Source organism: Schistocerca americana, chromosome 8 (assembly GCF_021461395.2).
Source record: "Schistocerca americana isolate TAMUIC-IGC-003095 chromosome 8, iqSchAmer2.1, whole genome shotgun sequence".
Lineage (NCBI taxonomy): Eukaryota > Metazoa > Arthropoda > Insecta > Orthoptera > Acrididae > Schistocerca > Schistocerca americana.
Window position 1 is genome coordinate 68,753,038 of NC_060126.1, and position 24,881 is coordinate 68,777,918.

At 43.7% G+C, this 24,881-nt stretch overlaps 1 protein-coding gene across 1 annotated transcript in view; it reads left to right on the forward strand.

Moving 5' to 3' along the window:
• LOC124545533 (blood vessel epicardial substance-like) overlaps positions 1-15,196 on the forward strand; it is a 64,208-nt gene extending 49,012 nt beyond the window's left edge. The window contains exons 6-7 of the mRNA XM_047124480.1: positions 4,567-4,678; positions 14,931-15,196. Coding sequence (XP_046980436.1) covers positions 4,567-4,678; positions 14,931-15,196 — 378 coding nt within the window. The remainder of the gene's footprint in view (positions 1-4,566; positions 4,679-14,930) is intronic.
• Positions 15,197-24,881: the final 9,685 nt, after the last annotated feature.

Here is a 24,881-nt window from a genome sequence, read left to right on the forward strand (position 1 = left end):
CACGTCCTACCAACCGATCCCTTCTTCACGTCAAGTTGTGCCACAGATTCCTCTTCTCCCCAATTCTGTTCAGTACCTCCTCATTAGTTATCTAATCTACCTATCTAATCTTCGGCATTCTTCTGTAGCACCACATTTCGAAAGCTTCTTTCCCTTCATGCCTAAACTATTCATCGTCCATGTTTTACATCTATACAAAAACTTTTAAAAAGACATACCGACACTTAAATCTATACTCGATGTTAACAAATAGCTCTTCTTCAGAAACGCTTTTCTTGCCACTGCCAGTCTACATTTTATATCCTCTCTACTTCGACCATCAGCAGTTATTTTGCTCACCAAATACCAAAACTCAATTTTTAATTTTAGTGTCTCATTTCCGAATCCATTTTCCCTCAGCATCACCCGATTTAATTAAACTACATTCCATTATCCTCGTTTTGCTTTTGTTGATGTTCTACCAGTTTTTCATTCAAGACTTTCCGTTCAACTGCTCTTCCAGATCCTTTGCTGTCTCTGACAGAATTACAGTGTCATCGGCAAACCTCAAAGCTTTTATTTCTTTTCCATGGATTTTACTTCCTACTCCAAATTTTTCTTTTGATTCTTTCACTGCTTCCTCAATATACAGATTGAATAACATCGGGGCTAGGCTACAACCCAGTCTCACTCCCTTCCCAACCATTGCTTCCCTTTCATGCCCCTTGTCTCTTACAACTGTCATCTGGTTTCTGTAAAAATTTTAAATAGCCTTTCGCTCCCTGTATTTGATCCCTGCCATCTTCAGAATCTGAAAGAGGGTATTCCAGTCAACATTGTCAAAGGCTTTCTTCAAGTCTAGAAATGCTAGAAACGTAGGTTTGCCTTTCCATAACCTAAGATAAGTCGTTGAGTCAGTATTGCCTCACGAGTTCCAACATCTCTACGGAATCCGAACTGATCTTCCCCAAGGTCGGCTTCTACGTTTTTCCATTCGTCTGTAAAGAAATCGTGTCAGTATTTTGCAGCTGTGGCTTATTAAGCTGGTAGTTCGGTAATTTTCACACCTGTCAACATTTGCTTTCTTTGGGATTGGAATTATTATATTCTTCTTGAAGTCTGAGGGTATTTCGCCTGTCTCATGGTTCTCCCAATGCTATCAGTAGCTCTAATGAAATGTCGTCTACTCCTGGGGCTTTGTTTCGACCTAGGTCTTTCAGTGCTCTGTCAGATTCTTCATGCAGTATCATATCTCCCATTTCATCTTCACTTATGTCCTCTTTCATTTCCATAATATTGTTCTCAAGTACATCACCCTTGCATAAACCCTCTATACATTCCTTCCATCTTATTGCTTTCTCTTTTTTGCTTAGAACTGGATATTCTTTCCTTAGGACTGGTTTTCCATCTGAGCTCGTGATATTCATACAAGTGGTTCCCTTTTCTCCAAGGTCTCTTTAATTTTCTTGTAGGCAGCATCTATCTTACCCCTAGTGATATATGCCTCCACATCCTTATATTTGTCCTCTAACCATCCCTGCTTAGCCATTTTGCATTTCTGTGATCTCATTTTTGAAACGTTTGTATTCGTTTTTGCCTGCTTCGTTTACTGCATTTTTGTATTTTCTCCTTTCATCAATTAAATTCAATATTTCTTCTGTTACCCAAGGATTTCTACTAGCCCTCGTCTTTTTAGCTACTTGATCCTCTGCTGCCTTCACTATCTCATCTCTCAAAGCTACTCATTCTTCTCCTAATGTATATCTTTCCTCTGCGCCTGTCAATAGTTCCTAATAACTACAATCTCTGGTTCTTTAAGTTTATTAAATTCCCACCTTTTTGCAGTTTTCGGGCATGGAAGTGTGTGGTGTCCTTAGGTTAGTTAGGTTTAAGTAGTTATAAGTTCTAGGGGACTGATGACCTTAGAAGTTAAGTCCCATAGTGCTCAGAGCCATTTGGACTTAAATCTCTGCCTTAGCATTATATAATCTATCTGAAACTTTCCAGTGTCTCCAGGCCTCTTCCACGTATACAACCTTCTTTCATGATTCTTAAACCAAGTGTTAGGTATGATTTAGTTATGCTCTTTTCCTTACCTTCCTTTTCCTACTAGCGAATTCCAGTCCTCCATGACCATTACATTTTCGTCTCCCTTAACTTATTGAATAATTTCTTTTATCTCATCAGAGTTCTTCAATCTGTTCGTCATCTGCGGAGCTAGTTGGCATATAAACTCGTACCACTGATGTAGGCGTGGGCTTTCTGTTTATCTTGGCTACGACAATGGGTTCACTATGGTGTTTGTAGTAGCTGACCCACGCTCCTACTTTTTTATTCATCATTAAACGTACTCCTGTATTACCCCTACTTGGTTTTGTATTCATAACCTTGTATTCACCTGACCAGAAGTCTTGTTCCCCCTGCCACCAAACTTCACTAATTAGCACTATATCTAACTTTATCCTACCCATTTCCCTTTTTAAATTTTCTAACCTATCTGCCCGATTAAGAGATTTGACATTCCACGCTCGGATCCGTAGAACGCCAGTTTTGTTTCTCCTGATAACGATTCACTCCTCAGTAGCCTCCCCCCCCCCCCTAGATCCGAATGGCGAATGGGGGATTGTTTTACCTCCGGCATATTTTGCGCAAGAGATCATCACTTAACCATACAGTAAAGTTTCATTGGGAAAATTACTTTCAGCCGTTCGCAGTACCAGCACAGCAAAGCCGTTTTTGTTAATGTTACAAGGCCAGATCAGTCAATCATCCAGACTGTTGTCCCTGCAACTATTGAAAAGGCTACTGCCCCTCTTCAGGAACCACACGTTTTTCTGGCCTCTCAATAGATACCCCTCCGTTGTGGTTGCACCTACGGTATGGCCATCTGTACCACTGAGACACGCAAGCCTCTCCCAGAACGACATGGTCCATGGTTGATTGGGGGGGGGGGGGGGGGCGAATGGAAGCATCTATGGTATGTATATCCTTATTTCAGCGACATTAGGAGGAGCGTTCAGTACTCAATGCAATGCATTTTTTTTTCATGAACATGTTGGTCTTAGTCAGAATTCCAATGCGCCAATTTATTCCCTACTCTACTTTCTACAGAACCGTATTTTTCAATATAATCTCCGATCAACGCCATGTTACTGGAAGGGCGTTTATGCCTGCATGGTGTCGCTCTATCGGTTCGAGCTGGGAACCAACACCTTGGTGCGTCAATAACCCCTCTACCACCATCCACGTGCTGTGTCCAACGGAGTGCATCCTTCATCAGACAGATGCAAGTCGGAAAGTGCGAGATATCGGGCTGAAGCCTGGCTGAAGAAGAACAATCCAGTGAAATTTTGTGAGCCCCTCTAGGGTGTGCAGACTTGTGCGAGGCCTTGCATTGTTATGGAGGAGAAGCACGTTCGCATTTTTGTGGCGACGAACAAGCTGAAGTCGTTTCTCCAATTGTCTAAGGGTAATACGACACATGTCAGTGTTGATCGTTGCATCATGAGAGACATCGTCAAGCAAGTCCCAAATGATCATCGCCATGACTTTACCGACTGCGGATGCGGAGGAGGAGAGTTGGTGTGATGCCACTTTACTGATTGCCGTTTTGTTTCCGATTGGAAGTGATGGACCCATGTTTCACCGCCTGTGACGATGTTCGACGAGAAATTGTCACGATCAGCTTCGTAGCGCGCAAACAATTCCTCACAGCTGGCCCTTCATTGCTCTTTATGGTCTTCTGTTAGGCGGCGAGGAGCCCGGCGGACACACGCGTTTGAGTGCTGCAACCGATGGATGAGTGTGTCAGCGCTGCTAACAAGACGTTCAGTTGAGCAGCGACATGTCTGATTGTAATCCGTCGATCACCTCGAATGAGAGTGTCCGCACGTCCCAACATTGCAAGAGTAGCAGCTGTGAGCGGCAGTCCGACACGTGGGAGATTGGGCAGTTTTGCACGAACTTGTTGCAGTGATGACAGGCGCCTCGCCCAGGACTCGCTTTGCTTATGTTCACCGCCAGGACTCCGTAGATTCTGCAAGCTCCTATCAAGCATTCCGCCAAAAGAAACGTAACGACAGCTTTCGGCTTGGAACACTCTTCTGTTGCAGACGGGATTTTGAAGGCTGCGTATAGCGCGGCCATTTATCAGAACTTCATTAAACTGCAGGGGCTGAAGCGGGAATATTCCACGATGTCTCACGACAAATTCTGCATTTTTTCAACCGGAATTGGCCGGAAAAAAAAGGTCTTGTGTTACTTGCCGGGCACCCGTCGTCCATTCTCTTCCGACCTGTCCTTCGCTCTCGCAATTCGTGTCAACTATGAAGTAAGCAACTTCACTAACGATTTTTTTCTGTATTGCTAGAGGCATAGTGGACAGGACGCGGACTTCTTTTGATGGTTCGCTAGAGGACAGACAAACGGCGGAATACGAACACCAGCGAATGGGAAGTGAACACGACCGAGTGCCTGCCCTTTATACAAGAGAGCATTCTCGTTCGCTCGTGTCCACTCCGCTGTCAACCAGACCTAAGAGGCTGCAGGCCGAAATAAGCTGCTCAGTGGTGCTGCCTCTGTCCACAGGTGACCATCACGGCGGAGCAGGAGTGCGTCTACCTGTGCTGGAACCGGCTCAGTCTGGAGAGGGTGCTCAGGCACCGGCCGCTGCTCAAGACCGTGCTCGACTGCATCATAGGTGAGCCACACCCGCCAAATACTTGTTGCCAATCTTTTTAAGAAAGGTGTTACCCTACAAACTGACGTGAAAGCTGATGATCGAGGCACGTCGTCGCACAGCCGCGTTTACGCGGGAGAAACGGGGAGGGGAGGTGAAATCAAACGATGGTACGGCGTCATCCGCCGGGAGACCCGGCCGGGGACTGCTTGGGCGCCTGGAGCAAGTCTTCCTATTTGACGCCACTTCCGCGACTTGCACGCCTCATGAAGATGAGATGACACGGTTAGGATAACTCTAACACCCGTTTCCAAGGAAACGTCTCCGGCCCGGTCGGGAAACGAATACAGGGTCCCGCAGTCTACGGGCAGCGATGCTAATCATTCTAGGGCTCCCTTGCGGAGGGCTGGAAAGACGGTACGATTAGTTATGCAACGGAAATTGCACTAACTTTGCTGATTAGACTTACGAAGTGAATGATCCATCTCGAAAACGGCACGTTCTTCATCTGCTATACTTGTTTCACAGAAGTCCGTTGCAATTTCGTTCGCCATGTCAGCTTTCATCGTCGTCATGTGCTGCAAATTCATCTTCACTCTCCAGGCCAACATTATTATATTCTCTATTGCTTCCTCTCTTTTCAGTGTTTCTGATTGCTCTCAAATATCCCATACGTTTTGCAACGATGTTGGAACGTTGAGTTAGGATGATTCTTATATTTTTACATATTTTAAATCGAATTCCTATCTCTTTCAAAATTTTCTGTAATGTTTCCCTTCTCCCCGAAAATGTAAGAGCTTTCTCAATGTTGTTTATTGAAATCTTTTATCAAAGTCGTCTACAGAAACATATTTTCTACAACGCCTTTGTTTTCTAGGAGTTCTGTTTTTTCGCCAGTTTCTTCCGATTTCTCAATTTTTTTGAAAATACGTGTTACTATTCTTCCTGACTTCCCTACCACTTTTGCTGCCCGCAAGACTAGCTGCTCTACAGTTATCAATAACTGATTCCCCTTTTCTTCTTCTTGACAAAATTGTACAGATTTGGATATAAGCCGTTTCTCACTAGAGTGTGTCTACTTTCGCGATGTCTTACTTTGTTTTTCACTCTCGGGAGTATTCATGATAACAACGCACAGCCCTACAAACGATATTTCAGCAGGACAACTGACCTGAAAGCATTGACGGTGGGATGAGTTTTCCTTCGTCAGCACTGTGCTTGTTTACTGTGGCGGCCCGCATCTTTCCGATAACGGCCGCGGGAGGCCAAGTCTAGTGATATCGTGGTTGGGTAGCAGGTCAGTGCCCTGCACAACACAACAACTAAACACTGAGCGACAGTTTTGTATGACAATCTTCCTCTTACACTATCACTTTGATAGCATTTATTCGCAGAAAAATATGTATGGATGCAAGTTTCGTCTAAAAAAAACCAATGTCCACTTCCTTGTGCCTTATCCTTACCTTGCTTTACAGGATTCGCCAAGAGAGCCACAGGAAGCTACGAGATTCCCCTGCCACTGTTTCCTACTTTCTGCCGTCAGTCACCCTCTAGGTCGATCTGCAGCAATTCCTCGTCTTTCCACCGTTGCTTTGTTCTTTTTCTCTGGGAAGGAAACTCGCATTAGATGTCAATGGCCATCGACGTTTGTCCAAACGAGTGATCTCACCGTTTGATTATCAGCTCTATAGCATTTGGGTTGTTCTATATCTCATCCAGCTCACAATTATGTCATATCTCCCACTTTCCAGTAATCACATCTCGTATCAGATGATTGTTCTTCCTTAATACATCCCCCTCGAAAACGAGGATATCATTTTAATCTTTTTATCTGAACACTCCAAGTTCTCAGGTATCGAGTTCTACGTATTGGAACAGGATTTTGGGCAGATATAGTTTGAAATTCTGCGAGATCCAAAAGTCTGAGACTGAAGTAAGATATGTTTGCTGCTTGGACCCTCCCTTTGCTCTCTACCCGACACGATTCATTCTCTGTAAATATCACGCTCACACATTTAACCTCACGAATTCTTTGGCAGGATCGGCTTCGATTTGCAGTGGCTGGAGTGGATCTTCAGTTCCGAACATTACCCCAGATACTGGGTCTCTGATCCTTTCACCAGAAGAACTTTTTTTTTTCGTGACGCGCCCATTCAGCTATTTCAGTTGTGGAATGTCAGTTATGGCGATACGAACGTGAGAACAACGCAACAGCCAGTCCCCGAGCGAACAAAATCTCCGACCCGCCCAGGAATCGACCCCCGAGCCCCTTAGCTTGGCAGCCCGTCGCCCTCAGTGCGCAGTTCCCGTGGCGGACTATGGCGCTGTCGCCCGCTGGCAACGCTACGCTGTCGCTCAGCCGCATCAGCCCTTCCTTATATCCGGACAACATGGCCACGTCGTCCGTAAAGGCGAGGCGAGTGATCTCCTCAACTACGACCTCGGTCCCTTCGACATTCCTATGGGAAGCTTCACTCAATACGTTTCCGAAGGCCAAGTTGAACAATACGATGCCACACCACCTCCTTGTCCCAGTCCTGTGATTACATTGAAGCTCTCCGTGAGACAAAATCTAATTACGCCAACGAGATTCTTAAATAGTTCAAACACGGTTAGGCAATTAATCACGATCTTCCAGTGAATGTAATTGTATGTCTTCTTAAAATCTGAAGACAAAATGGACTACATGAAACCCAGATATTGTTCTACTTGTTTCATCAACAATCTTTTGATAAAAAGAGCTGAACATTTTTTTTTTACTTTTTATGTAGGGTGTATTCTTATTACTGTTGTATTTTTTAATCTCCTTCCTCTTAATAATGAAGAGTATTATTTAACACGGAAAAATGTATAACGTGATCACGTTAAATAAGATAAATGCCAATGAAAAAAATCTCAAACTTTGCAAGTATTTTTTTAATGATAACATTGCAGAAGAACACCATCCTGTAATTATGTCGAAACCTTATTTTTACATTTAAAGAACACAAGAAGTTTTAATTAATTGACTCTTCGAAGAATCTTCTGTTGTTTGTCTGTTGCAGAGCCCTGTTCTTGTCAGCTCACAAGTAGATTTTTGGAATGCTGTGATGGTAAAACCAAGTTTATGATTATATTAATGATAAACCTTGCCTTTTTGGGCCTTATTACCCTGCCTTTCTGTGAGCACTAGTTCACATTTCTTCTTTGGCTGACACAAGGGTTTCTATTCTTTATTATGCATTGTTGTAGTGTTATGATAAATGTCTTATGTATAAGAAAAAAAATTTACTCGATATGAATTTAGTTTAGACCATAGATACATATAGACCGAACACGCCGTCACGTATCAGAGACCAAAACGCCGAATTTCTGTCGTTACACACAGCGCTTCGTCGAGTCGTCACTTATAATTTTTCTCATTTATACCTAAAAAAAAGGGAATTATTTTAAGAACTGAACGAGTTGTTGTGTTAGTATTGCGCGTGTAGTCGTACAGTTGACGTAATTCCCATTATTAATTCTATGGTCACCGCTATTGTATTTGACAACATGAAACGGTACCAGACAGTTTGAAACGCTGTATTCGCAGCTCTTTCTTTTTACAAACGATTAAATTGCAGTTCATCACTTATTGCTGTTTTTACTGCCCTGTGAGTCATTTTGTTCAGCGCTTCAACAGAATCGGAAATATCAGTATACCACTTTGTTTTCTTACGATTGTTCAGCAACATATGTGACAAGTTATACTACGTTTTATAAGAAACGACATCCGTTTCTATCCGTACTGTACTATTTTTACACCAAAAAGTTTCAGGACTTTTGCTTACAGATACCGAAGCAATATCAAGAGAAGAGAATGGACGTGCATCTGGAATATTTCGTCGGGAGTCGATTTCTAGGGAATTCAGCCACCTGGTAGAAGCCTTTTTATTTGACGTCCCTTAGGCGACTTGCGCGTCAGTGATGATGAACTGATCATAAGGACAACACACACACGTAAGTCCAGACTGGAGAAAATTCCTGACCCAGTCAGGAATCCAAACAGGGGTCCTCATGATCGAGAGTCAGCAACGCGAGACACAGGACCACGAGGTGCTGACGAAAAGCGGAAAATAAGGGTGGTTGGAATGTCTGGTAAATTTCCATGAAAGAATTGAACATTTTTCTAGCGCCTTCAAGGTAGGTAACATCCAAGGATCGTGTAAAAAATTTCAACAATGTACAGCGTACTTTTCATTGCTGACAGCCGTCCGAGTTGCTCGGCGTGTCGATTGCGGCTGAAAATGCAAAAAAATCCGAATTACGTGCTATTATTAAACATTTTCTTGCGAAGAATTGGACTGCCCCACAAATCAAAACAGAACTAAATGAAGTTCACGCAGATTCTGCTCCACCATTGAAGACCATTTACTTTCGGATTAACGAATATAAATGTGGTCGGACAAGCACGGAAGACGAAGCGCGCTCTGTCCGTCCACTTGAGGTCTCTACAATGGAAACCATTGACATAATCCCTGATACGGTAATGCAAGAATGCAGAATAAAATATAGTGAGGTTTCTGAGACTGCAGGCATCTCAGCTGATGGAGTCCATAATATCCTGCACGGAGAATTGGCTATGAAGAGGCTGCTTGCGAAGTGATTGCTTACAGTCGAACAAAAGCGCATCCGGCACAACATTTCAACGCAATGTCTGGCGATGTTTTATCGTAATTCACAAGAATTTTTGCACATATTTGTGACTGTTGATGAAACTTGGATCCATCATTGCACACTAGTATCAAAAAGGCAGGCAAAACAATGGACAAAGCTGCTGAAAGTGCACCAAAAAAGACCATTTTGTCGCCTGGTGAGGAGATGGCCACAGCTTTTGCGATTCCCAAGAATAATCCAAACAGATTACGTGGAAAAAAGCAGAACTACAACTGGACCTTAGTCTGTTTAAATTTTTGATCGTTAGTTACTTGCATTCGGTGAAAAAAGACCAAGGTTGGCACACAAGAAAGTGCTTTTTCCCGAGGATAATGCACCTTACCACAAATCAGCCATAACAATGGCGAATGTGCATGAACTGGGTTTTAAATTGGTTTCTCACCCACGCCATTCACCAGATTTAGCCCGAAATGACTTCTTCCTGTTTCCTAACCCGAAACTTCGGCTTGTAGGGAAGAAATTTTCATTAGATGTGGAAGTGATAGTCGCAGTCAAAGAGTATATTGCCGAGTTTGACCGAATTTACTTGTCGGATGAGATGCAACATCTGTAGGCTCGCTGGACCACGGGTGTGTCCCACAAAGGAGATCATGCTGGGACGTACAGTGAGTTGTTTTTGAAATAAATACTGTCTCCTGCTTTTTCACGAGCATAGCGAACCAACCTCATAAGACGTTGGTTAAAAAGAAAACTTTTCTAGTGAATTAGATATTAACATTCTAATGTTGCGAAATCTTGTCAGTCATCGAGTTTTAGATCTGAGAATCAGCACACATCCTCGCTTTCAGAGCACCATCTGGTTTCCCTTTTCAAGCTAGACGAGTGTCGTTCTTTGTAGTTTTTTCGTTTGATGCTTATTTCGTGAGATATTTGGCCCGGTCACGATCCATGAACCACCCTGTGTAGACGTTTAGAACAGACTGCAGTTTTCGTAAGAACACTGAGATGAACAAAGACACATGTTATCAACGAAAAATAGCACGTTGTACTGATAGGAGCACTTTCATAATGAGTATACTATTCTGAGAAAATCAGGTTAAAAGCATATCCTTATGCTATGTATATTAATACTAGATTATTAAACCCCTTAAAATATAAATAAACTATTTAAACACTGTCGGTATTCCGGACAAGACAAACTGTAATGTAATTATTTATGCTTACATACAGTACAAAAGCAAAAATACGTAAGATGTTTCTACTTATGCTCGCATTGAGACGTATTTCTTCCCTTGCAACTTCCTTCTGCTGTACGAAAAATTACAGCCAAACAGTTCACGTGTATTGACCATTATGTCAATACTCTAAATGTAACGTTGTCTTATCAGTTTATTCCCGTTCCTTGGGATTGTTTTGTCAATACATAAACTGTTGTTTACACGTACTTTGCACTCGCCGCCATAATCCTATTTTAAAATGCCGGCCTCAGCGACACCACTGATACTGTACACACAGTTGCCAGCACGGAGGTAGACTAAGGGGAGGTGGCGCTACAGGCGTACGCTGTACGTTGTTTTGAAGCCATTGGGCGGGGGCTGCCGCTATCTTGGATCCCCCAGAACATTAGCAGACGATTGTTTAAATTGCTTCTTGTTCGTTATTTCTGTCGTGTGCACCCGATATTTGTTTTATATAGTAAAGGTTACACTGTTTTAGTGAACAACACAACATAAGGAACGCATCTTCAAACGTTTTTCTGGTCTTAAATGCGTATTCGATATAGTAATACGACACGAAAACATGACGCTTCTGGCCTCAGTACTGTAGTTCCGTTTTGTTTATACACTTCGAATAACCGAGAAAAGAAGTATGTGCTATGGAAAGCGTGCTTTCGTAATCCATTTCTATTCACTTTCATTGAGTTCGTTTCGATAACTGATAAAGCCAGAACTCCATAACCAATGATTGATAGCTTAGAGGCACCGATTTGTGTTCGTTGCATTTTCAAATCAAATGCAAATTTTAAATGCTCAAGCTTGCAAGAAACTTACCTTATTTCCTTTGGTGCCTCATACATGTATGCAGGGATGATATAAACAAGCCTGCTGTCATGTCAACAAAGTGAAAGATTCGTTAAATTACGAAGGAAGAGAAGTGAATTTAAGATTGTCAGGCCCATTGTAGTTTACACATCTGCTCTGTTTTTAAATTGCACCTACCAAGTGACATTCACTGTGGCGAATAACAGCAGTTTACAGGGTAATATGACAGCACAGTGAGTAATGTAATGCTCTAAGCCTGGACTTAGATAGGGAACTTTGCTTTAACAAATATGTAACCCTTTAAGTATTTGCAATTTAACCACTGTAACAGGTGTCCCACACATTTTAATGAAGATTTAATTAACTACATGTAGTTACATTACTTTTATACTAAATTATTCCATTTTAAAACATTAGTCCCCATTTCCGGGAAACTTCTTGCCAGGACTTTTCAGTTGCTCGAGAATAAACAAACAATGAAAACCAAGAGTATTGCTCACGTCCAGAAAGCTCTTCGCATTGGATTGATAGGAAATGTAAAGTCAAATCACAGAAATAAAACCATACTGTAAAACTTTACAGTGCATCAAAATTTCAAGTTTATACAGGGTGTTACAAAAAGGTACGGCCAAACTTTCAGGAAACATTCCTCACACACAAATAAAGAAAAGATGTTATGTGGACAGGTGTCCGGAAACTCTTAATTTCCATGTTAGAGCTCATTTTAGTTTCGTCAGTATGTACTGTACTTCCTCGATTCACCGCCAGTTGGCCCAACTGAACGAAGGTGCTTGTGTTGACATGCGACTCATTGCTCTACAGTATTAGCATCAAGCACATCAGTACGTAGCATCAACAGGTTAGTGTTCATCACGAACGTGGTTTTGCAGTCAGTGCAATGTTTACAAATGCGGAGTTGGCAAATGCCCATTTCATGTATGGATTAGCACGGGGCAATACCCGTGGCGCGGTACGTTTGTATCGAGACAGATTTCCAGAACGAAGGTGTCCCGACAGGAAGACGTTCGAAGCAATTGATCGGCGTCTTAGGGAGCACGGAACATTCCAGCCTATGACTCGCGACTGGGGAAGACCTAGAACGACGAGGACACCTGCAATGGACGAGGCAATTCTTCGTGCAGTTGACGATAACCCTAATGTCAGCGTAAGAGAAGGTAACGTTGACCACGTCACTGTATGGAGAGCGCTACGGGAGAACCAGTTGTTTCCCTACCATGTACAGCGTGTGCTGGCACTATCAGCAGCTGATTGGCCTCCACAGGTACACTTCTGCGAATGGTTCATCCAACAATGTGTCAATCCTCATTTCAGTGCAAATGTTCTCTTTGCGGATGAGGCTTCATTCCAATGTGATCAAATTGTAAATTTTCACAATCAACATGTGTGGGCTGACGAGAATCCGCACGCAATTGTGCAATCACGTCATCAACACAGATTTTCTGTGAACGTTTGGGCAGGCATTGTTGGTGATGTCTTGATTGGGCCCCACGTTCTTCCACCTACGCTCAATGGAGCACGTTATTATGATTTCATACGGCGTACTCTACCTGTGCTGCTAGAACGTGTGCCTTTACAAGTACGACACAACATGTGGTTCATGCACGATGGACCTCCTGCACATTTCAGTCGAAGTGTTCGTACGCTTCTCAACAACAGATTCGGTGACCGACGGATTGGTAGAGGCGGACCAATTTCATGGCCTCCACGCTCTCCTGACCTCGACCCTCTTGACTTTCATTTATGGGGGCATTTGAAAGCTCTTGTCTACGCAACCCCGGTACCAAATGTAGAGACTCTTCGTGCTCGTATTGTGGACGGCTGTGATACAATGCGCCATCCTCCAAGGCTGGATCAGCGCATCAGGGATTTCGTGCGACGGAGGGTGGATGCATGTATCCTCGCTAACAGAGGACATTTTAAACATTTCTTGTAACAAAGTGTTTGAAGTCACGCTGGTAAGTTCTGTTGCTGTGTGTTTCCATTCCATGATTAATGTGATTTGAAGAGAAGTAATAAAATGAGCTCTAACATGGAAAGTAAGCGTTTCCGGACACATGTCCACATAACATATTTTCTTTCGTTGTGTGTGAAATGTAATTTGCTTAAACTTTAGACTACAATCAGAACGATTAGTTCACCCGTAAGCGACGCAAGCCAGCATTTTTTATTAAGACACCTCACGACTACACGGAATCAAACCACCAGAAGCGAATGTTTTGGGGCAGTTAACATGGTGGATCTTCACTTGGGTCGGCTTCAAGTTTGTGACGTCACGGCAACTCCTCTTATTTTTACCTGCACGGTTGCCAGTCTAGTAATGGTGTGGCTGTGGTCTGTGGAAGTGACGCACGGTTTATATGTGATCTGTGGTCTAACATGGGAACCTGCCCATCGCACCCCCTCAGATTTAGTTATAAGTTGGCACAGTGGATAGGCCTTGAAAAACCGAACACAGATCAATCGCGAAAACAGGAAGAAGTTGTGTGCAACTACGAAAAAATAAGCAAAATATAAAAACTGAGTAGTCCATGCGCAACATAGCCAAAATCAAGGAGAATGTGAGCTCAGGAGCCCCGTGGTCCTGTGGTTGGATGAAGCAGCTGCGGAACGAGAGGTCTTATGTTCAATTCTTCTCTCGAGTGAAAATTTTAATTTTTTATTTTCAGACAATTATCAAAGTTCAGGCACTCACACATAATCAACTTCGCTCTCCAAAATTCCAGGACATGTTCAGATTTGCTCGGACATATGCAGGATTTGACGGTCTACACAAGGAAAAATTTGAAAACGTTAAAAACATATGTTATGACAGAGCACAGGGAAAACTGTGCGACTATGAAACTGTTGAATCATATGTTGCAGTTTATGTGACAAACACTTATGTTTCCGTCACTTTTTTGGGAGTGATTATCACATCCACAAAGAAAACCTAAATGAGGCAACGTAGAACAATCTTTTTACCCGTTTGCCAAGTGTACAAGTTAGGTGGGTCGACAACATATTCCTGTCACGTGACGCACATGCCGTCACTAGTGTCGTATAGAATATATCAGATGTGTTTTCCTGTGGAGGAATCGGTTGACCTATGACCTTGCGATCAAATGTTTTCTGTTCCCATTGGAGAGGCACGTCCTTTCGTCTTCTAATCGTACGGTTTTGCGGTGCGGTCGCAAAACACAGACACTAAACTTATTACAGTGAACAGAGACGTCAGTGAACGAACGGATAGATCGTAACTTTGCGAAAATAAAATTTTCACTCGAGGGAAGTCTTGAACAGCTGCTCACGCTAACCACGGGACCACGGCACTCCGGAGCTCACATAAGCCCTCGATGTTGCTTATCTTGCGTATGGACTGCTCAGTTTGTATATTTTACTTATTTTTTCATAGTTCCACACAACTTCTTCCCGTTTTCTCGATTGATCTGTGTTCAGTTTTTCGAGGCCTATCCACTGTGCCAACTTATAACTAAATCTGAGGGGGGTGCGATGGGGAGGTTCCCTCGTAAGCAACTTAGAACGGGGTGAGAGAGAGAGAGAGAGCGCGTGGGGTGACGGGCGGCGCGTGTGCGCAGGCAAGGACATCACGCAGAAGCTGTACGCGCTGAACGAGCAGCTGAACGCGGCGAGCGCCGCCGAGGCGGAGGCCCGCCAGGGCGCGCTGCGGGCGTCGCGCGCCGCCGACCACTGGCGCCGCGCGATGGCGCGCTCGCTCAGCGTCGACGCCGTGCACACCGGCGCCAGGGGCCACGTGCGCTCGCTCGCCTGGCAGCAGCGCCGCGCCTCCTCCAACTCGGGCTCCGACCGTGAGTACACACCAAGTACTCGTCTTCCTCACTAAATACATCGATATGTCTTCCCCGATATATCGATATCACCTGCCATTTTCACTTTAAATTAAAGTTTCTTTCGTCATTGTCAGTAAATATTTGAAATTGTTCTTTTAAAAATGTTGCAGAACATAATTTTACTTTCAGTGTGTCAAGGAGTCTCACGTGCAGTCTTTCCCTTTGACTATGTGAAGCAAGCGTAGGTGGCACAAACAGGAAGTACGATTTGCTCCGGAGGGAGTTGCAGTGTGAATGGAATAACAGTATTTTCGGTGTGAAGAAGTAGCATACCAGTTCCGTTAAAAACAATTTTTATCGCAACTAGTGTACTGTTTCTTCACATCGACATTCTTCAAAAACAGTCGCTCAAAATGATGAACATAAATGTGAGTGACAACATTGCTCTTTGCAGTGGGCAGAGACGTGTGAGGGGAAATGCTGACGTGATCGGTGCTCGGCACTACCAACAGAAACTGCAACGCTTAGCTTCATCACGCAATTTTGACACTAAAACTGCTAGCTCGCTGGCGTTTGCAGAAATGAAAAAAAAACAAAAAACGGGCGAGCCGACATGGAGTTTCCCGGGTAATGTGACGAAGCCGAACGACGGATCCGTCGTACACTTTTATTGTGCCACTTACATGCAGTTGGCATTTTTTGAAAAGTAGTTGTCGGTAAGCGTGAACGTGCATCGTTTTCCTTTCGATTCTAGCGATATGGCACATAAGAATGATGCTAGCTTATTGATGTACAGAATATCTAGTAATAAATAACTTCTCAAATACACGGCTGTAAAACTAGCAGTATATTTAGAACGTGCAGCCGACATTTTTAAAGAGCGTTAGGGCAATACTTTTTCGCCGATAACCCGATTTATCGATATCTTTTATCGATAAATCCGGTTGCTATAACGATATTCCTAAATATCGATAATTCGGCCTCCCAATATTTTCAGAAAGATTAAGCGTCCTAGTTGCAATACGCACTCTGTAACTTTCCCCGATGAAATGTTGTATGCCTCACGGTGTTCCTGATCTACATAAACGATTGAGGAGACGATCTGAGCAACCCTCTTAGACTGTTTGCAGGTGATCCTGTCATTTACTGTCTTGTAAAGCTATCAGATGATCAGAACAAATTGCGACAAGATACCTGTATGGTCCAATACGTGGTATTGACTAAATCGTGAAAAGTGTGAAGTCATCCATATGACTAGTAAAAGGAATCCGCTAAAAATCATGTCTAGCGGTTGTTTCTGTAATTAAATGATACGGAAAAACACAACAGGGGACACCACAGACCAAAAAAACAGACGGACAGATCCAGTACGATGTTGCCCATACGGTGTTCGATAATTCCTTTTACAAACTTCTAGCATCTGTAGTGAGGAGTCACTACATAATATTCTGAGGACGAACCCAAGTCCGGAAACAGACCGTCTCCGTTCTACGACGATTTCAGTTCAGACGTTAACATGTCCACATCTGCTGAGGGAAAGAGAAAAGCCTCAGAGTTGTTTGTCCTGGTATGCACTCAGCTTGACAACTTGATGTTCCACTGAGTCTCTGTGAGAAAATGTGGTTTCAGCGTCATGGTGCACGATCTCAGTTCTCACGTGTGGTTCGGAGACATCTCTACCGACGATATGGCTAAAGATGAATAAGCTGGAGTGGTCAACCAGTGATCGCCGCGACCGCAGGATGTAATTCCTGTGGACTACTTCTTGTATACTCGTATGCAAAGTTTAATTTACGAGACTCCAGAAGTGCCGGAGGAAGATCTGCTGGCACGAGTTCTGGCCGCTGCACTAGAAACTGAAGAGAATCCATGTCCGATGCAGAGTGTGTACTAGAATATGCTTCATACGTATACTGTCTGCTAACAACATTGGTGCCCCCACACCGAGCCATTGTAGTGCATCTGTACTGTTCTGTAGTACAGTATGCAGGGTTCTTTTTTATTTTTGAATAATGTAAACACGTGATGTTTAAGCGTTAATATAAACAAATGTACTTAAGTGATGAATGGATGTTTCGTTATGTTTCCTTTCGAATTGCTATCCAGTAACAGTACTGTGTCACTCGTAAAGCAGTTTCTCAAGCAGAAGTGGGTGAGTTAAACATCTGAACTGAAACTCTCGTAGAATAGAAACACTACGTTTCCGGACATGGGTTCCTACTTCAAATGTACTCACTCCCCTCTGCAAGTCATAGAAGTTCCGATCACCCCGTATATCGTCTCAAAGCAACAAGTACCCTGTTACAGGTATATGACAGTCAGTACTCACCAACAAAGTTAAGAAACTGTCGAGAACTCGTCTCACTTCAGTTCACCTTAATTCAGATCGTGGCTACGAATTATCCGGAAATTCTAAATAGGTCGTACATATTCAATGATTGTGGTGACATACAATGTTTTGTATCAAGTATGTAGTAGTAAATCATGTTCACAGCAACTATTAGTGATGTTAATGTAGAAATAAAACAGAACAGTTGAAAACAGGAATGAATAAAAACATAACGTAAAAAAGGAAACTAACTCTAATTCCAACCGAAGAACTTCCATCTTATACTACTAGATATGTTACTGGCAGTCTCGGAATAACTCGAGGTTTGCCGAGTAACTACAACTATACCCACTTCTAAACCTATTGTTGCAACGATATTCTACAACACCCGCACTGGTATGTGTGTGCCTCGTCAATGCATACCTGTGAGGGTGGCAATAGGATTCTTTCTTTTCTTTTTATTTCTATTTTGTTCCAATTTTTGTATTTAAAGTTTCTCTTATTAAATTTATATGTGGCTATCATCTTCTATAATTGAGGAACGGTTCTTGTGACCTGTTGACATTATTTTGCTATTCAGAGCGTCCACTTTATCGTACAGAGTGAACGTTAAGCAGTTGCCTTTTAGATATTCGATCTCCAAACATAGTCCACAAGTTTTGGTCACTTACAATTGTTTGCAGATCGCAGTCTAATTATCAACAGTCTCTCTCTACCTGCAAAAGAGAGCATCTGGGAATGACACGATCAGTGGAACCATCCTCTCCACATTCACAGACTGGTGTATTACTACGTCCCACTCGATTCAAATGTTTGCGATATGGGCCTAGATTTGTTTGTAAATGCATCACACCTCGAGTAGGGGCAACGTCGCTCAGTCTGGGCCTCTTCCTGATGCTTGTGAATATGCTGTATACCCACCTCGTAGTGCTACTAGTGTCCCAGTTCTACAACCATTCGTCTAACTAAAGACTCGTTAACGTCTTCTATCAGTAATATACCTTCCTGAGACCTCATACACACGATCATATTGCTCACGCCCCAACCTATAGAGGGTTGTCCTGTAAAGTACAACGACATCCTTCGGACATATTCCGAGGGACTACCAGTAAACCGTCTCTACAGGTGTAGTGCGACAGGCACTGCTGAGTGAGTCTCAGCAGTGCGCTCCGCTGACTTTGTCGCAGTGCTGTTTTGTAGCTGCCCAGTCCAAGGCAATGCGCACAGATGCTAGCAGCGAAGCCCGCAATGGCGTTGAAGATAGCTTCGTGGTATGGTCGCAGCACATGCAATGATAATTTATAGTGAGCAGTGCTAGCATGGGCTGTCTTAAATTTAGCCGCTTTCTGAATAACACATTTTACCTGTTTCAAAAAGTGTCTTTTCTCGCCTAAAATAACGCGTAAATTAGAAGGAAGGTCAGCGTTGGCCGTAATATTGATGGTTTATTGACAGCAAAATCGATTTTAAATCACATAGTGATCATCTTCAGTGCTTTGGTGTACAAATTAAACGCATAGGCACTGGTGTCAATTTATTATCAGTAACGAAAGCTATGACACGATCACAACTTGACACCAGTGCCTATGAGTTTAATTTGTACACCATAGCACTGAAGATGATCACTAGGCGATTGAAAATCAATTTTGCTGTCAATAAACCATCAATATTACGGCCAACGCTGACCTTCCTTCTAATTTTACGTATATGGTCGTTGTGCACACAGCACCCTATGGAGTCGCCAATCAATAGAACGCCTAAATATCTACAAACAGTGCTGTGTTTCACGGACATTCCGTCAAGTGTCAAGGAAGGATTGATGGCGAGAGAAAGTCTTCAATTGAGAGGTATGTATGTGGATTGATGAGCAGCTATAGACAGTTTGTTGCTCTTGCACCGGTGCTGCATCTCAGCAAGCACATCATTCGCCTTTTTCTCAGTTCTCGCCCTGGAGTCTGCAGACACAACTACTAGGATGCCATTTGCGTATGTGATAATACCTTCAATAGCATCTAACCCCTTCAACAGATGTAACAGGGGTTCGATACAAATATCCCAGTACAGTGGACCACTTATGGAGCTTTGAAGCCGCTTTCTGAATAACACATTTTACCTTGCTCTGCCCCACAAGCCACTGGACGCTATGTCCACTGCAGTAATCTACATAGATCTTATACAGGCATTTGGGGACCATGTGACCTCGAAAGCGTGCGAACATCTCAGACCACCAAAGATTGTCGAATGCGCCTGCGATGTCAATCATAAGCGCGAGTGAATACTTCGATGTCGAATTTTCTATAATCTGAAGACCTCTATTAACCGCAACGTTTATAGACATCACTTTTCTGAATCCACATTGACTCTGGCTTAGACGCAACAGCTCCCTGTGCGCGTGCAATAAATCGCAGGGCAGACGTTTCTGAACTTTGACCAATAGTTCTATAGCTTTTCGATGGTGCTGGATCTTTATCCTTTCCCTTTTTAATCATTTCCGCTCTAGCTGCTTTCCAAATCGCCGGGAGAGTCTTGTACCGTAAGGAAGCAAGGCAGAGGATGTTATTATGGGTGGGCAGTATCCTCTTTCTACAATACAAATGCACACGTGGATTAATACGGTTCTTTATTTACATGACCAGGAAGCTGTGGTACAAGCTTATTAGTAATAGTCCTCTTGCAGACTGATATAAACAACAGTTAGTTATCTTGCTGTTAAAAAATTTAGTCTCACTGCTAATCACGCTACAATCACTAATCAGGTCACTATGTACTGTCATAGCCTTTGTCAGCCTAATCCCACTCTGCGAGTATGCTGGCAGACGCCAAACTGGATGAGTGGGTCAGTGAGTGAATGAGTGAGGCCCTCCGGTCAGTGGCTGAGGCCTAAACACATGCTGCCAAGATGCCATTGGTGGCGTGTTGCTTGTCAGTGTGTCCCTGGCCTCTCTCGAGACAGCCGCTTCATCTTTGCCAATCGGTGTGCTGGCAGCAGCTTACGTCATCACATGCAATGCCTAGTTTGGTAATGCTGTCCAATATGGACTATTACTCCACCTACCATCTCCACAACCTCTGGATTGAGACCATCAGGACCAGGTGCCTTTCCAGTATTCCGACTGGAAATTGCGACAGCAAGTTCTTCTTGAGTGAAAGGTATTACCAATGTCTGACTGTTGTATTTGTTATGTAGTTCACTTCTCAGTTTTGCATGTATTTCAATACCTGTGTCTGTCTTATCATCAGCAGCCGGCCGCTGTGGCCGAGCGGTTAGGCGCTTCAGTACGGAATCATGCTGCTGCTACTGTCACAGGCTCGAATCCCGCCTCGGGCATGGAGGTGTGTGATGTCTTTAGGTTAGTTAGCTTTAAGTAGTTCTTACTCTAGGGGACTGATGACCTCAGATGTTAAGTCCCATAGTGCTTAGAGCAATTTAAAACATTTTTGTTGTCATCAGGAAGTAGGGCAGTTAACAGATATTCTGCTGACTCCTTCTAACTAATCGTCATTGAGCCATCTTCCTTACTAATTGTGGAAATGGTAATAGATCTCTTAACCTTTTCAGTCAGTAATTTATACAGTCTTACCCATATGTCAAGTTTCACTTGCCTTTTCAGAAATTTCTCCCATTGTATTCTTTTAGTTCCCTGAAGCAATGTTTTGTAGTACATCTCAACTACCCCATATTCATGGAGCCTAGCAGTGCGCTCTGATTGCCCTAGGGCACATTGATAAGCTCTACTTCTCGACCTTACCATTCACCTCAGTGCAGAAAGTTCTGGACTCCAAGGGACTGTAGCCTGACTCGTAGTGGCAACATGACTGTTACTATTTCGGCTACCTCTCGGCACACACTCTCTTAAATCACATTTTGCACAATTCATCATTTTGTCCATAATTTTTAGTATTTGATTATTATTGTGTCTTAACCTGTAGTAAGATGAGTGGCACAGCAGGCAGAGTGGCGAACAGGGCGAGACATTAGAAGGCTCGGAAATATATCCTGAGGAATATAAATGTCCTATGACCTTTCCAAGAGTTCAGTTAGTAGCTGCACACCCAAGTCTACATTTACCGAAGCGATTCCATTGAAAATGCTGCAATGTAGGTAACAAAGCCATCCCAATCCGCTTTCCTGATGTCTAACCCAATCCTGCCTTCCTCTGCCTGTCTCCATGTGTTATTTCCCCGTTCGACGACAATAGCCTTAGGTACTGGATCACTTGCCAACTATTAAGCTTAGCTGCTGCCATGTGGTATGCTAAACTGACATCTGCACTGAAGTGCCAAAGGAACTGGTATAGGCAAACATATTCAAATTAGGAGATACGTACACAAGCAGGATATCGTGTCGGAAACGCCTATATAAGACAACAAGTGTCTGGCGCAGTTGTGAGATTGGTTACTACTGCTACAATGGCAGGTTATCAAGATTCAAGTGATTTAGAACGTGGTGTTATAGACAGCGCACGAGCGATGCGACACAGCACCTCCGAGGTAGTGATGAAGTGGGGATTTTGCCGTATGACCATTTCATGAGTGTGCCATGAATATCAGGAATCCGATAAAACATGAAATCTCCGACATTGCTGCGGCCGGAAAAGGATCCTGCAAGAAAGGGACCGACGACGACTGAAAAGAATCGTTCAAAGTGAGAGAAGTGCAATCCCTCCGCAAATTGCTGTACATGTCAATGCTGGGCCATCAACAAGTGTCAACATGCGAACCATTCAATGAAACATCATTGATATGGCTTTCTGAGCCGATGGCCCACTCGTGTACCCTTGCTGACTGCACGACACAAAGCTTTATGCCTTGCCTGGGCCTGTCAACACTGATGTCGACTGGAAACATGTTGCCTGGTCAGACGTGTCTCGTTTCAAATTGTGTCGAGCAGATGGACGTGTACAGGTATGGAGATAACCTCATGAATCCATGGACCCTGCATGTCAGCAGGGGACTGTTCAAGCTGGTGGTGGCACTGTAATGGTGTGAGGCGTGTGCAGTTGGAGTGACATAGAACCCCTGATACGTCTACTCCTACAGGTGATACATACGTAAGCATCCTGTCTGATCACCTGCATCCATTCCTGTCCATTGTGCATTCCGACAGACTTGGACAATTCCAGCAGGACAATGCGACACCCCACACATCCATAATTATCACAGAGTGGCTTCAGGAAGTCTCTTCTGAGTTTTAACGCTTCCGCTGGCCACCAAACTCTCCACACATGAACGTTATTGAGCATATCTGGGATGTCTTGAAACGTCCTGTTCAAAAGATATCTCCACCCTCTCCTACTCTTACAGAGCTATGGACAGCCATTAGTTGAGTCCACGCCATGTCATGTTGCAGCACTTAAGCGTGCTTGCAGGGGCCCTACACAATATTAGGCAGGTGTGTCGATTTCTTTGGCTCTTCATTGTGCGGTAGTGGCTACACCTGCCCATTCATCGAATGTACTCAGATGACCTAGATTTAAGACAATGAGATCTAATTTCGGTTCTGAGTCTTCTAATGTCTCGCCCTGTTCATCAATCTGCCTGCTGTGCCACTCGTTACTACAGGTTAAGACACAATAATAATAAAATATTAAAAATTATGGACAAAATGATGAATTGTCCAAAATCTGATTTAAGAGAGTGTGTGCCGAGAGATAGCCGAAACAGTAACAGTCATGTTGCCACTACTTCTAATAGTGTCGAAACCAGGTTAATTAAGCCTAAAAATAGTGACCGAGGGCTCATTTCTTGCAATTGTAACAGTCATCAGAATTGACGGGACAGGCAGGGGTGGCTGAGATTGATTTTACAGGAACATGACACGATTGCTACACCAACCATTTGGTGTACAAGTTATGGCATCGGGTCAGAATTATTACCAATTAGCAAAAGTAAATTGATTGCTGTCCATGCCGTATTGTGTTGTGCGATCAGTGTCAGCCACCAGTGTAACCAGCCTGCACATTTGAGCGTGATGGCGGCGGCTCACTCATCGACGATTGTCATGAACTTGCACCTGCTAGAAACTGGCTTTGAACGGGCTGTTGAGAGCGTCTCCCATCACTTTTGTGTCGCAACACCCATCGACACTGTCTAGCTCCAACAGCAAGAGGAGCACCGTGTCCAACCCATAAGGTGCGCCTCCTGCGCATATGTTCCGGCCCATGAAGGCAGTGTCGGCACCCCCGCAGGTGGGACAACTGAAATAGCGGGTCTTACGCAAAAACGGCAATCGGATTGTGTGTCCCTCCACTGCTGGCAAAGAAGAACTGAAATTCGAACTAACGGTTACTTTAGCCTTCTAGTAGTACGCCATATTGTACCAATTCAATAATAGTTAAAGGACATCATAGAAACCTATAACCTCTTCCTCAGCCAGCAGTCATGCTTTTAGGCAATCCTATGGAGGTTCCTAATAGCCAGGGAAAATTCACTTGATATGATTTAAACGACAATTAAGAAACGCAATTTGGTAACTACTGTACCAATAAGCCCGTGACTTGTATCAGTCGACTTGTAATCTAAAGACAAAGCTGTAATTGTTATCAAAAATGTTGATTAAATTTTGTTGAGCCACTCTCCCTTTGTCAGAGGGTAGGACTGGTTACTACTTCGTCTCCACTTCCCCTTGGCTAGGTAGCACAATATATCAGCTCTACGAGTTTCATGAGATTTATTCACCTAGGAAAAGCATTCGATAATGGAAAATGGTGCAAGCTCTTAGTAGTGCAGCGATGTGGGCTCTGGTCCAAAAATAGCTGATCTCAGTGTTGTGTCTAGACAAGACAGCCTAGACACAATGAGAGGAATCCGAAAGGCGCGCGCTAAGCTAAAGCAGGATGGCGTGAGGTCTGAAACAGGATACGTAATGAATTCTATAAAGAAAAGTACGTAGCTTCTGGAATACTTAACTTTAATCCATCCTTTTGGTACATCTGGAGATTGTGGCGATACAAGTGAGACTCTTTAGATACATGCAATGTTACTAATGGCGCCTTGCTAGGTCGTAGCCATTGACTTAGCTGAAGGCTATTCTAACTATCGGCTCGGCAACGGAGCGAGGCTTCGTCAGTATAGTTGCTAGCTACGTCGTCCGTACAACTGGGGCGAGTGCTCTCCCGTATCTCGAGACCTGCGTTGTGGTGGCGCTCGGTCTGCGATCACACAGTGGCGACATGCGGGTCCGACATGTACTAATGGACCGCGGCCGATTTAAAACTACAACCTAGCAAGTGTGGTGTCTGGCGGTGACACCACATTCCTCCCCCGCAAATCGGCGAACGGTCGTGTTATAAGGCTTCCGCCCGCCGTGGGGAGGACATGTTGACGTATGCGATGAGGTGGGGAGCATAGCAACAGGCGAGGCTATGCCACCCGCACCCGGCCATTCGGTCCGAGGGGAGCTAGGAAAC